This window comes from Mauremys reevesii, linkage group 9 (genome assembly GCF_016161935.1).
Source record: "Mauremys reevesii isolate NIE-2019 linkage group 9, ASM1616193v1, whole genome shotgun sequence".
In the NCBI taxonomy this organism is placed as follows: Eukaryota; Metazoa; Chordata; order Testudines; family Geoemydidae; genus Mauremys; species Mauremys reevesii.
The window spans coordinates 59,166,287-59,178,481 of record NC_052631.1 but is presented as its reverse complement, the minus strand read 5'-3'; the positions used below and the strand labels follow the sequence as shown (position 1 = coordinate 59,178,481).

General features: G+C 47.4%; 1 protein-coding gene across 11 annotated transcripts in view; it reads left to right on the top strand.

Moving 5' to 3' along the window:
- The first annotated feature begins 4,978 nt into the window (after nucleotides 1-4,978).
- LOC120372647 (fibrous sheath-interacting protein 2-like) overlaps nucleotides 4,979-12,195 on the top strand; it is a 62,249-nt gene continuing 55,032 nt past the window's right edge. For 6 of the 11 annotated variants that reach the window (XR_005585091.1, XM_039489924.1, XM_039489925.1 and 3 more), the window contains exon 1: nucleotides 4,980-5,156. Coding sequence is in view for 10 of the 11 variants with exons in the window: in XM_039489924.1 (XP_039345858.1) it covers nucleotides 5,052-5,156 (105 nt within the window). In the remaining variant the exon portion in view is untranslated. Of the gene's footprint in view, nucleotides 5,157-12,195 lie in introns of all 11 variants that reach the window. The other 5 variants (XM_039489929.1, XM_039489927.1, XM_039489920.1 and 2 more) reach the window with 3 other exon arrangements.

Here is a 12,195-nt window from a genome sequence, read left to right as displayed (position 1 = left end):
GGCAAAAAACACTTTAGTTTAACACAAACTGCTGAGCTCCAGTTCATCTGCAAATTTGACACCATCAGCTCAGGATTAAACAAAGACTGTGAATGGCTTGCCAATTACAGAACCAGTTTCTCCTCCCTTGGTTTTCACACCTCAATTGCTAGAACAGGGCCTCATCCTCCCTGATTGAACTAACCTCGTTATCTCTAGCTTGCTTCTTGCTTGCATATATAAACCTGCCCCTGGAAATTTCCACCACTTGCATCTGAAGAAGTGGGTATTCACCCACGAAAGCTCATGCTGCAGAACGTCTGTTAGTCTATAAGGTGCCACAGGATTCTTTGTTGCTTTTACACCCCTCCAACCGGCCCATATGCTTGGAAGGAGCACTGCGAACATCTGCACTTCCAACCAGAAAATCTCCCAAGTATGTCTCCATGGCCACAAATCAGATGGCGTTCCTGAAGCACTGTAAGGGCAGTAGGCCACGCCTGATGCTCAAGATCACTCTGAATGGCCATAAGCTGGTCATTCAGAAAATCCCTTTTTTCTAAACATGCCAGATCCCACTGCAATTCCTTTCCTGCCTCAATGATATTCAGTACCATCTCTGTCAACAGCTTCTGGGTCATTGAGCTAAGGGCAGAAACAACATGTAATTTACCAACCCCAGCCTGTACTTGGATTACTGTGCTCCAATAATAAGACCTGTGGCCTTTTTCAGTTGCTCTAATTTCTCATCATATGGTTGGCCTTTGTAAATGTTCCAAATTGCTGCTGCCCTATTGGCACCATCCCACAGGGATCACTAAGGTGTAAGGCCTTAGCCATTGGGTTTCATTAAAGTATATGGTATTGTCTGTATTATAATGTGTTACGGGGTGGTAGTGGTAGTGAGGATAATGACGGGGGCAGTGGTCGTGGCAGCAAAGCTCCTTTGGTATTTGTCATCTGAAAGCCAATTAGGGAGGGCTATACATGCTGAAGGTACTTGTCTGAAAGCACAGAGCCCAATCCCCAGAATAAACCCAAACCACCACTCAATACCACAAGGTTCCCACAAGTTCCTCTCTGCCGGGTTACGATACTCCATCTCTTTCACCAGGGCCAATTCTTAATGTCTTTTGTAGTCAAGAATCCCTGGACTTTGGCAATTTCAGTGGAACGAACATACCTTCTTCTTTCCTGGAACAGTCGTGGTTCTGCAGCATACAGGGGAGAGGTTACCAGCACGTCACCCTGTAATAATCTCCAGCAGATGGTGAATGTATGGTGGTTCTATTAGTGGACAAGGGAGAGGTTACCAGCACTTCCCCTTGTCCTTTTCTCCTGCTGTTCAGAAGGCGGAAAAAGTATCAAAAGGAGGGACAGGCTGATCAGCAGTTGGAGGGTCATCTCGAGGTGGAGGGGCCTTCTTCCAGTGAGAAGCATGGGTCCAGGCAGTCAGTCCTTGGCACTTCACAGCAATGTTGGTAGTTAACAGGACTTGGTAAGGGCCTTTCCAGTATGAGGTCAGAGCGGTCTTTTGTTGATGGACCTTTACGTAGACTCAGGCCTGGTCTACACTACGCGTTTAAACCGATTTTAGCAGCGTTAAAGTGAAAATTAAAAGTGAAATCCCTGCAAGATCCATGGAAACTTTTTAAAGACACCATAATAGAGGCTCAACTTAAATGTATATCCCAAATTAAAAAACATAGTAAGAGAACCAAAACAGTGCCACTGGCTAAACCACTAAGTAGAAGAAGAAGTGAGAGGCAAAAAGGTATCCTTTAGAAAATGGAAGTTAAATCCTAGTGAGGAAAACAGAAAGGACCAAAACTCTGGCAAATGAAGTGTAAAAATATAATTAGGAAGGCCAAAAAGGAATTTGAAGAACAGCTAGCCAAAGACTCAGAAAGTAATAGCAAAAAAAAAAATTAAGTACATCAGAAGCAGGAAGCCTGCTAAACAACAGTGAGGCCACTGGATGATCGAGATGCTAAAGGAGCACTTAAACACAATAAGGCCATAAGAGAAACTAAATGAATTCTTTGCATCGGTCTTTAAGGATGAGGATGTGAGGGAGATTCTCAAACCTGAGCCATTCTTTTTAGGTGATAAATCTGAGGAACTGTCCCAGATTGAGGTGTCATTAGAGGAGGTTTTGGAACAAATTGATCAGTTAAACAGTAATAAGTCACTAGGACCAGATGGTATTCACCCAAGAGTTCTGAAGGAACTCAAATGTGAAATTGCAGAACTACTAACTGTGGTTTGTAGCCTATCATTTTCAGCTTCTGTACCAAATGACTGGAGGGTAGGTAATGTGACACCAATTTTTTAAAAAGCTCCAGAGGTGATCCCAGCAATTATAAGCCAGTAAACCTGACTTCAGTACTGGGCAAACAGGTTGAAACTGTAGTAAAGAACAAAACTGTCAGACACATGATGAACATAATTTGTTGGGGAGGAGTCAATGTGGTTTTTGTAAAGGAAAATCATGCCTCACCAATCTACTAGAATTCTTTGAGGGTCTCAACAAGCATGTGGACAAGAGGGATCTGGTGGATATAGCGTACTTAGATTTTCAGAAAGCCTTTGACAAGGCCCCTCACTAAAGGCTCTTAAGCAAAGTAAGTAGTCATGGGATAAGAGGGAAGGTCCTCTCATGGATCAGTAACTAGTTAAAAGATAGGGAAAAAAGGGTAGGAATAAATGGCCAGTTTTCAGAATGGAGAGAAGTAAATAGTGGTGTTCCCCAGGGGTCTGTACCGGCACCAGTCCTATTCAACATATTTATAAATGATCTGGGAAAAGGGGTAAACAGTGAGGTGGCAAAATTTGCAGATGATACAAAACTACTCAAGATAGTTAAGTCCAAAGCAGACTGTGAAGAGCTACAAACAGGGGCGGCTCTAGAAATTTCGCAGCCCCAAGCACGAGGTCCACCCGAGCCGTGGGACCAGCGGACCCTCTGCAGGCACGCCTGTGGGAGGTCCACCGGAGCCACCTGCCGCCCTCCCGGCGACAGGCAGAGCGCCCCCCGCGGCATGCCGCCCCAAGCACGCGCTTGGCGCGCTGGGGTCTGGAGCCAGCCCTGGCTACAAAGGGTTCTCACAAAACTGAGTGACTGAGCCACAAAGCGGCATGTTGAAAAATGCAAAGTAATGCACATCGGAAAACATAATCCCAACTATACATATAAAATGATGAGGTCTAAATTAGCTGTTATCACTCAAGAAAGAGATCTTGGAGTTCTCTGAAAACATAGTTCTCTGTAAACATACACTCAATGTGCAGCAGTAGCAAAAAAATGAACAGAATGTTGGGAATCATTAAGAAATAGACAATAGATAATAAGAGAAAATATCATATTGCCTCTCTATAAATCCATGGTACGCCCACATCTTGAATACTGTATGCAGATGTGGTCACCCCATCTCAAAAAAGATATATTGGAATTGGAAAAGGTTCAGAAAAGGGCAACAAAAATGATTAGGGGTATGGAACAGCTGAGAGATTAATAAGATTGGGACTTTTCAACTTGGAAAAGAGATGACTAAGGATATGATAGAGGTCTATAAAATCATGACTGGTGTGGGGAAAGTAAATAAGGAAGTGTTATTTACTCTCTCATAACACAAGAACTAGTGGTCACCAAATGAAATTAATAGGCAGCAGGGAAGTATTTCTTCACACAACTCAGTCAACCTATGCAACTCTTTGACAGAGGATGTTGTGAAGGCAAAGACTATAACAGGGTTCAAAAAACATAAATTCATGGAGGATAGGTCCACCAATGGCTATTAGCAAGGATGGGAAGGGATGGTGTCCCTAGCCTCTGTTTGCCAGAAGCTGGGAATGGGCGACGGGATGGATCACTTGACGATTAACCTGTTCTGTTAATTCCCTCTGGGGCACCTGGCACTGGCCACTGTTGAATGACATGATACTGGGCTAGATGGACCTTTGGTCTGATCCAGTGTGGCCATTCTTATGTTATGCAGAGTTTCTGCAGTCCCATACTATGTAGGAGGGCTATGCCTAAGTGATTCCCATGGATACAGCATTGGCTGGGTACCTCTCTGTGTATGCTAACATCCCTCTGAAAATCCCAAGGCTCCAGTGTATACGTGTGGTGATCACCAAGGCATGCAGAGCAGGCATTTTCTCAAGATAAGTTTGGAAATTTGCCCCTCGCCCCTGCGTGAACAAAACTGAGTGTGCCACCAACTCCCCAGCTTTGAGACTCTCCCCACCTGGGCCCCTGCCTCTCTGGTTCAGCTCAAACTAAACTGTGGAGTTTCCAGCTCTGGGGACTCAGAGGACCCTGGGGAATTAGGAACTCTGTAATGCAGTGAGAGCAGAGGAAAACACCCCGAGCCACGGTGGAGCTTTGTAATGCCACAGGAGCCAGGGAAGTTAAAGGTTCATCCTTCACCCTATTGAGCTCCTCAATGTTTGGAGATAATAGAAAGACACCAGTTTATAGCCGAGCCAGTTAAACTCAACAGTGCTTAAATGCTTGTACCACTAAAACCCTAACTTCAAAGCTGAGCTAGTAGGTAATAAGGTAGAAAGCCAGAGGGTGGGGGCACCCTTACCTCCCAATGCCCAGAGGAGCTGCTAAGAAAACCATAGTCCCAGGCTGCAGATCACAGATGCGCTTGCTCCCAGGCCTGCAGGGGCTGTGTGCCACAAAGGGGAACTCAAAAACAAGCCTTGCAGTCAGTTAAGGCCTGATCCTGCTCACATCAAAGTCAATGGAAGTTTTGCTATAGAAATCAACAGGAGCAGGATCCAGGTCTCAAAGAGCAGTGGTGAGGGTCTCTGCAGGGAGCTCTGGCCAATCCTCTGTGCCAGGAAGGGGGTGGGTATGAATTAGGAAGGACCAGACAGGTTCTCCAACAATTGCCCCCTAAAATGACAACAGCCACATAAGCCACCTGGCAGGCTGGTGAGAAGGCCATTGTGAGAGAACACTCCCAGGGCGACAAGCTCAGCAGTTCTAGAATCGCAGCCCAGCAGCGGCAGTTAGGGCCAGAGCTCGTCGGGGGAGCTGGAGTTATTGGAGGAGAACAATGATGGGTCCCAGACGGGGGGTGCTGAAGACGGCCATGGAGCACTATCTCTATTCCCGCTCCCGGACCGCAGATGAGCTGCTGGGGACAGAGGAGAAAGAAGAGGTGAGCAAGGGGGAGGTGTGAGGCTTCAGGACGTTGGAGCAGAGGGACGAGGTTTTCCTTGGTGTTGGTTGGAGCAGCAAGGGGGAGGTGGGAGCAGGGTGGGGTGAGGCCTGGGGAGGTGGGAGAGGGGGTGGGGGTGAGGACGGGGGAGCTCCGTATCAGGCCCTTAGCCATTCAGTACCTGGTCATAGATTCATAGACTTAAGGTCAGAAGGGATCATTATGATCATCTAGTCCAGGGGTGGGCAAACCACGGCCCACGGGCCGGATCCGGCCCCTCAGGGCTTTGGATCCGGCCCGTGGGATTGTCCCCCGTGGTGCTGCAGGCCCCACACCGGTCTCAGAAGCGGCCGGCACCACTTCTCTGCAGCCCCCCAGGGGCGGGGGGACAGAGGGCTCCATGTGTTGCCCTTGCCGCCAGGCACTGCCTCCCGCAGCTCCCATTGGTTGGGAACAGGGAACCATGGCCAATGGGAGCTTTGGAGGAGGTACCTGGAAGCGCGGCAAGGGCAGCGCATGCGGAGCCCTCCACCCCCCTTCCCCCAGGGGCCACGGCGCTTTCCGGAACGGCGCAGCGTGGGGTCAGGGCAGGCGTGCAGAGAGCCTGCCCTGGCCCCGGTTCGCACCGCTGCCACCCCAGAGCCACTTTAGGTAAGTGGGACAGGCCGGAGCCCGAACCCTTCCTGCACCCCGCCCCCCAACTCCCTGTCCTAAGCCCTCTGCCTGCACCTCCCACCTCTCCTGCACCCCTACCCCCTGCCCTGAGCCCCCTCTCGCACTCGGCACCCCTCCTGCACGCCAACCCCCTTCCGAGCTCCCTCATATGCCCTGCACCCCTCCTCTGCCCCAATCCCTTGCCCTGAGCCCCTTCCTGCACACCACACCCCCTCCCACATCCCATACTCCCTCTTGCACCCCAACCCCCGCCCCGGCCCTGCATACAATTTCCCCACCCAGATGTGGCCCTCGGCCCAAAAAGTTTGCCCACCCCTGATCTAGTCTGACCTTCTGCAGGCCACAGAATCTCACCCATGCACTCCTGTAACAAACCCCTAACCTATGTCTGAGTTACTGAAGTCCTCAAATCGTGGTTTAAAGACCTCAAGGTGCAGAGAATCCTCCAGCAAGTGACCCGTGCCCCATGCTGCAGAGGAAGGCGAAAAACCTCCAGGGCCTCTGCCAATCTTCCCTGGAGGAAAATTCCTTCCGACCCCAAATAAACCCTGAGCATGTGGGTAAGACTCACCAGCCAGCACCCAGGAAAGAATTCTCTGTAGAAACTCAGATCCCACCCCATCTAACATCCCATCACAGACCATTGGGCATATTTACCTGCTAATAATCAAAGATCAATTAATTGCCAAAATTAGGCTATCCCATCATACCATCCCCTCCATAAACTTATCAAGCTTAATCTTGAAGCCAGATGTGTCTTTTGCCCCCACTACTCCCCTTGGAAGGCTGTTCCAGAGCTTCACTCCTTTATTGGTTAGAAACCTTCATCTAATTTCAAGTCTAAACTTCCTAGTGTCCAGTTTATATCCATTTGTTCTTGTGTCCACATTGGTACTAAGTTTAAATAATTCCTCTCCCTCCCTGATATTTATCCCTCTGATATATTTATAAAGAGCAATCATATCTCCCCTCAGCCTTCTTTTGGTTAGGCTAAACAAGCCAAGCTCTTTGAGTCTCCTTTCATAAGACAGGTTTTCCATTCCTCGGATCATCCTAGTAGCCCGTCTCTGTACCTGTTCCAGTTTGAATTCATCCTTTTTAAACATGGGAGACCAGAACTGCAGACGGTATTCCAGATTAGGTCTCACCAGTCCCTTGTATAACGGTACTAACACCTCCTTATCTTTACTGGAAATACCTCACCTGATGCATCCTAAAACCGCATTAGCTTTTTTAAACAGCCATATCACATTGGCGGCTCATAGTCATCCTGTGATCAACCAATACTCCAAGGTCCTTCTCCTCCTCTGTTACTTCCAACTGATGTGTCCCCAATTTATAACCAAAATTCTTGTTATTAATCCCTAAATGCATGACCTTGCACTTTTCACTATTAAACTGCATCCTATTACTATTACTCCAGTTTACAAGATCATCCAGATCTTCCTTTATGGTCCTTCTCTGTGTTAGCAGTACCTCCCAGCTTTGTGTCATCCGCAAACTTTATCAGCACATTCCCACTTTTTGTGCCAAGGTCAGTAATAAAAAGATTAAATAAGGTTGGTCCCAAAACCAATCCCTGAGGAACTCCACTAGTAACCTCCTTCCAGCCTGACAGTTCACCTTTCAGTACGACCCGTTGTAGTCTCCCCTTTAACCAGTTCCTTATCCACCTTTCAATTTTCATATTGATCCCCATCTTTTCCAATTTAACTAATAATTCCCCATGTGGAACCGTATCAAATGCCTTACTGAAATCGAGGTAAATTAGATCCACTGCATTTCCTTTGTCTAAAAAATCTGTTACCTTCTCAAATAAGGAGATCAGGTTGGTTTGGCACAATTTACCTTTTGTAAAACCATGTTGTATTTTGTCCCAATTACCATTGACCTCAATGTCCTTAACTACTTTCTCCTTCAAATTTTTTTCCAAGACCTTGCATACTACAGATGTCAAACTAACAGGCCTATAGTTACTCAGATCACTTTTCTTCCCCTTTCTTAAAAACAGGAACTATGTTAGCAATTCTTCAGTCGTATGGTACTGAGTTTACTGATTCATTAAAAATTCTTGCTAATAGGCTTGTAATTTCATGTGCCAGTTCCTTTAATATTCTTGGATGAAGATTATCTGGGCCCTCCAATTTTGTTCCATTAAACTGTTCGAGTTTGGCTTCTACCTCAGATGTGGTAATATCTACCTCCATATCCTCATTCCCATTTGTCATCCTACCATTATCCCTAAGCTCCTCATTAGTCTCCAAATAAAGGTGGACGAGGCTTTCTTCTGGCAACTAGCAGAAGTTACTAGATCACAGGCCCTGGTTCTCATGGGAGACTTTAATCACCCTGATATCTGCTGGGAGAGCAATACAGCGGTGCACAGACAATCCAAGAAGTTTTTGGAAAGTGTAGGGGACAATTTCCTGGTCCAAGTGCTGGAGGAACCAACTCGGGGCAGAGCTCTTCTTGACCTGCTGCTCACAAACAGAGAAGAGTTAGTAGGGGAAGCAAAAGTGGATGGGAACCTAGGAGGCAGTGACCATGAGATGGTTGAGTTCAGGATCCTGACACAAGGAAGAAAGGAGAGCAGCAGAATACAGACCCTGGACTTCAGAAAAGCAGACTTTGACTCTCTCAGGGAGCTGATGGGCAGGATCCCCTGGGAAAATAACATGAGGGGGAAAGGAGTCCAGGAGAGCTGGCTGTATTTTAAAGAATCCTTATTGAGGTTGCAGGAAAAAACTATCCCGATGTGTAGGAAGAATAGTAAATATGGCAGGCGACCAGCTTGGCTTAACAGTGAAATCCTTGCCAATCTTAAACACAAAAAAGAAGTATCAGAGGGGTAGCCGTGTTAGTCTGGATCTGTAAAAGCAACAAAGAATCCTGTGGCACCTTATAGACTAACAGACGTTCTGCAGCATGAGCTTTCGTGGGTGAATACCCACTTCTTCAGATGCAAAAAAGAAGCTTACAAGAAGTGGAAGATTGGACAAATGACTAGGGAGGAGTATAAAAATATTGCTCAGGCATGCAGGAGTGAAATCAGGAAGGCGAAATCACACTTGAAGTTGCAGCTAGCAAGAGATGTTAAGAGTAACAAGAAGGGTTTCTTCAGGTATGTTAGCAGCAAGAAGAAAGTCAAGAAAAGTGTGGGCCCCTTACTGAATGAGGGAGGCAACCTAGTGACAGAGGATATGGAAAAAGCTCATGTACTCAATGCTTTTTTTGCCTCTGTCTTCACAAACAAGGTCAGCTCCCAGACTGCTGCACTGGGCAGCACAGTATGGGGAGAAGATGACTAGCCCTCTGTGGAGAAAGAAGTGGTTTGGGACTATTTAGAAAAACTGGATGAGCACAAGTCCATGGGGCCAGATGCGCTGCATCCGAGGGTGCTAAAGGAGTTGGCGGATGTGATTGCAGAGTCATTGGCCATTATCTTTGAAAACTCATGGCGAACGGGGGAGGTCCCGGATGACTGGAAAAAGGCTACTGTAGTGCCCATCTTTAAAAAAGGGAAGAAGGAGGATCCAGGGACCTACAGGCCACTTAGCCTCACCTCAGTCCCTGGAAAAATCATGGAGCAGGTCCTCAAGGAATCAATTCTGAAGCACTTAGAGGAGAGGAAAGTGATCAGGAACAGTCAGCATGGATTCACCAAGGGCAAGTCATGCCTGACTAACCTAATTGGCTTCTATGAGGAGATAACTGGCTCTGTGGATGAGGGGAAAGCAGTGGATGTGTTATTCCTTGACTTTAGCAAAGCTTTTGACACGATCTCCCACAGTATTCTTGCCAGCAAGTTAAAGAAGTATGGGCTGGATGATTGGACTATAAGGTGGATAGAAAGCTGGCTACATCGTCGGGCTCAATGGGTAGTGATCAACGGCTTCCTGTCTAGTTGGCAGCCGGTATCAAGTGGAGTGCCCCAAGCAGGGGCGGCTCTAGGCACCAGCGGGCCAAGCGCCCGCTTGGGGCGGCATCCTGGGGAGGGCGTCATTTGGCTCCGGTGGAGCTCCCGCCGGCATGCCTGCGGCAGGTCCACCGGAGCCCGGGACGAGGACCTGCGCGGGCATGCCTGCGGCGGGTCCCGTCTTCCCGCGGCTCGGTTGAGCTCCCGCAGGCATGACTGCGGCAGGTCCGCTCGTCCGGGCTCCGGTGGACCTGCCGCAGGCATGCGGCGGAGCTCCACCGAGCAAATGCCGCCCTCCCCAGGATGCCGGAGCCGCGGGAAGAGGGGACCCGCCGCGGGACTGGGGAAGGGCGGCGCAGCGCTCCGCGCTGCTTGGGGCAGCCTACTTTGTAGAGCCGCCCCTGGCCCCAAGGGTTGGTCCTGGGGCCGGTTTTGTTCAATATCTTCATTAATGATCTGGAGGATGGTGTGGACTGCACCATCAGCAAGTTTGCAGATGACACTAAACTTGGAGGAGTGGTAGATACGCTGGAGGGTAGGGATAGGATACAGCGGAACCTAGACAAATTAGAGGCTTGGGCCAAAAGAAACCTGATGAGGTTCAACAAGGACAAGTGCAGAGTCCTGCACTTAGGACGGAAGAATCCCATGCACTGTTACACAGACTAGAGACCAAATGGCTAGGAAGCAGTTCTGCAGAAAAGGACCTAGGGGTTACAGTGGACGAGAAGCTGGATATGAGTCAACAGTGTGCCCTTGTTGCCAAGAAGGCTAATGGCATTTTGGGCTGTATAAGTAGAGGCATTGTCAGCAGATTGAGGGATGTGATCATTCCCCTCTATTCGACATTGGTGAGGCCTCATCTGGAGTACTATGTCCAGTTTTGGGCCCCACACTACAAGAAGGATGTGGAAAAATTGGAAAGAGTCCAGCGGAGGGCAACAAAAATGATTAGGGGGCTGGAGCACATGACTTATGAGGAGAGGCTGAGGGAACTGGGAAGAGAAGAATGAGGGGGGATTTAATAGCTGCTTTCAACTACCTGAAAGAGGGTTCCAAAGAGGATGGATTTAGACTGTTCTCAGTGGTGGCAGATGGCAGAACAAGGAGTAATGGTCTCAAGTTGCAGTTGGGGAGGTTTAGGTTGGATATTAGGAAAAACTTTTTCACTTAGAGAGTGGTGAAGCACTGGAATGGGTTACCTAGGGAGGTGGTGGAATCTCCTTCCTTAGAGGTTTTTAAGGTCAGGCTTGACAAAGCCCTGGCTGGGATGATTTAGTTGGGAATTGGTCCTGCTTTGAGCAGGGGGTTGGACTAGATGACCTCCTGAGGTCCCTCCCAACCCTGATATTCTATGATTCTCATTAAAGACTGAGGCAAAGTATTTGTTTAGATATTGGGCCATGCCTAGATTATCCTTAACCTCCACTCCATCCTCAGTGTTTAGCGGTCCCACTTCTTCTTTCTTTCTTTGTTTTCTTCTTATTTATATGGCTATAGAACCTTTTACTATTGGTTTTAATTCCCTTTGCAAGGTCCAACTCTACATGGCTTTTGGCCTTTCTCACTTTATCCCTACATGTTCTGACTTCAATAAGGTAGCTTTCCTTGCTAATCCCTCCCATCTTCCACTTCTTGTAGGCTCATCCAGCTTGATCTACAACTCCTGCCTATGAATTTTTTCCCCTTTCTTGGGATGCAGGCTTCTGATAGTTTCTGCATCTTTGACTTGAAGTAATTCCAGGCCTCCTCCGCCTTTAGATCCACAAGTTCTTCAGTCCAATCCACTTCCCTAACTAATTTCCTTAATTCTTTAAAGTTAGCCCTTTTGAAATAAAAAACCCTAGTCCCAGATCTATTTTTGTTTATCCTTCCATCTAGTTTGAACTGAATTAGCTCATGATCACTCAAACCAAGGTTGTTCCCTACAACCATTTCTTCTAGGAGGTCCTCACTACTCTCCAAAACCAAATCTAAAATGGCATCCCCTCTTGTTGGTTCTTCAACTATTCGGTGAAGGAATCCATCAGCTATCGCATCCAGAAAAATCTGAGCCCTATTATTATTACTAGCACTTGTTCTCCAGTTTATCTCTGGGAAGTTAAAGTCTCCCATGATCACACAATTCCCATGAGTGTTTACTTCATTAAAAACATTAAAGAGGTCTCTATCCATATCCAAATCAGATCCCGGCAGTCTGTAGCATTATCTCAGGGGAGGCTCTAGTAGCTTTCTTTCCCAATGTGATTATTGCCCAGACAGACTCTGTCTTATCCATTCCATCACTTTTTATTTCTTTACAGTTTACCTCATCATTGATATACAATGCTACTCCACCACCTTTGCCTTTATTTCTGTCTTTCCTAAACAGCACATAACCTTCAATACCTGTACTCCAGTCATGACTACTATTCCACCATGTTTCTGTTATCCCTATAATATCCAGTT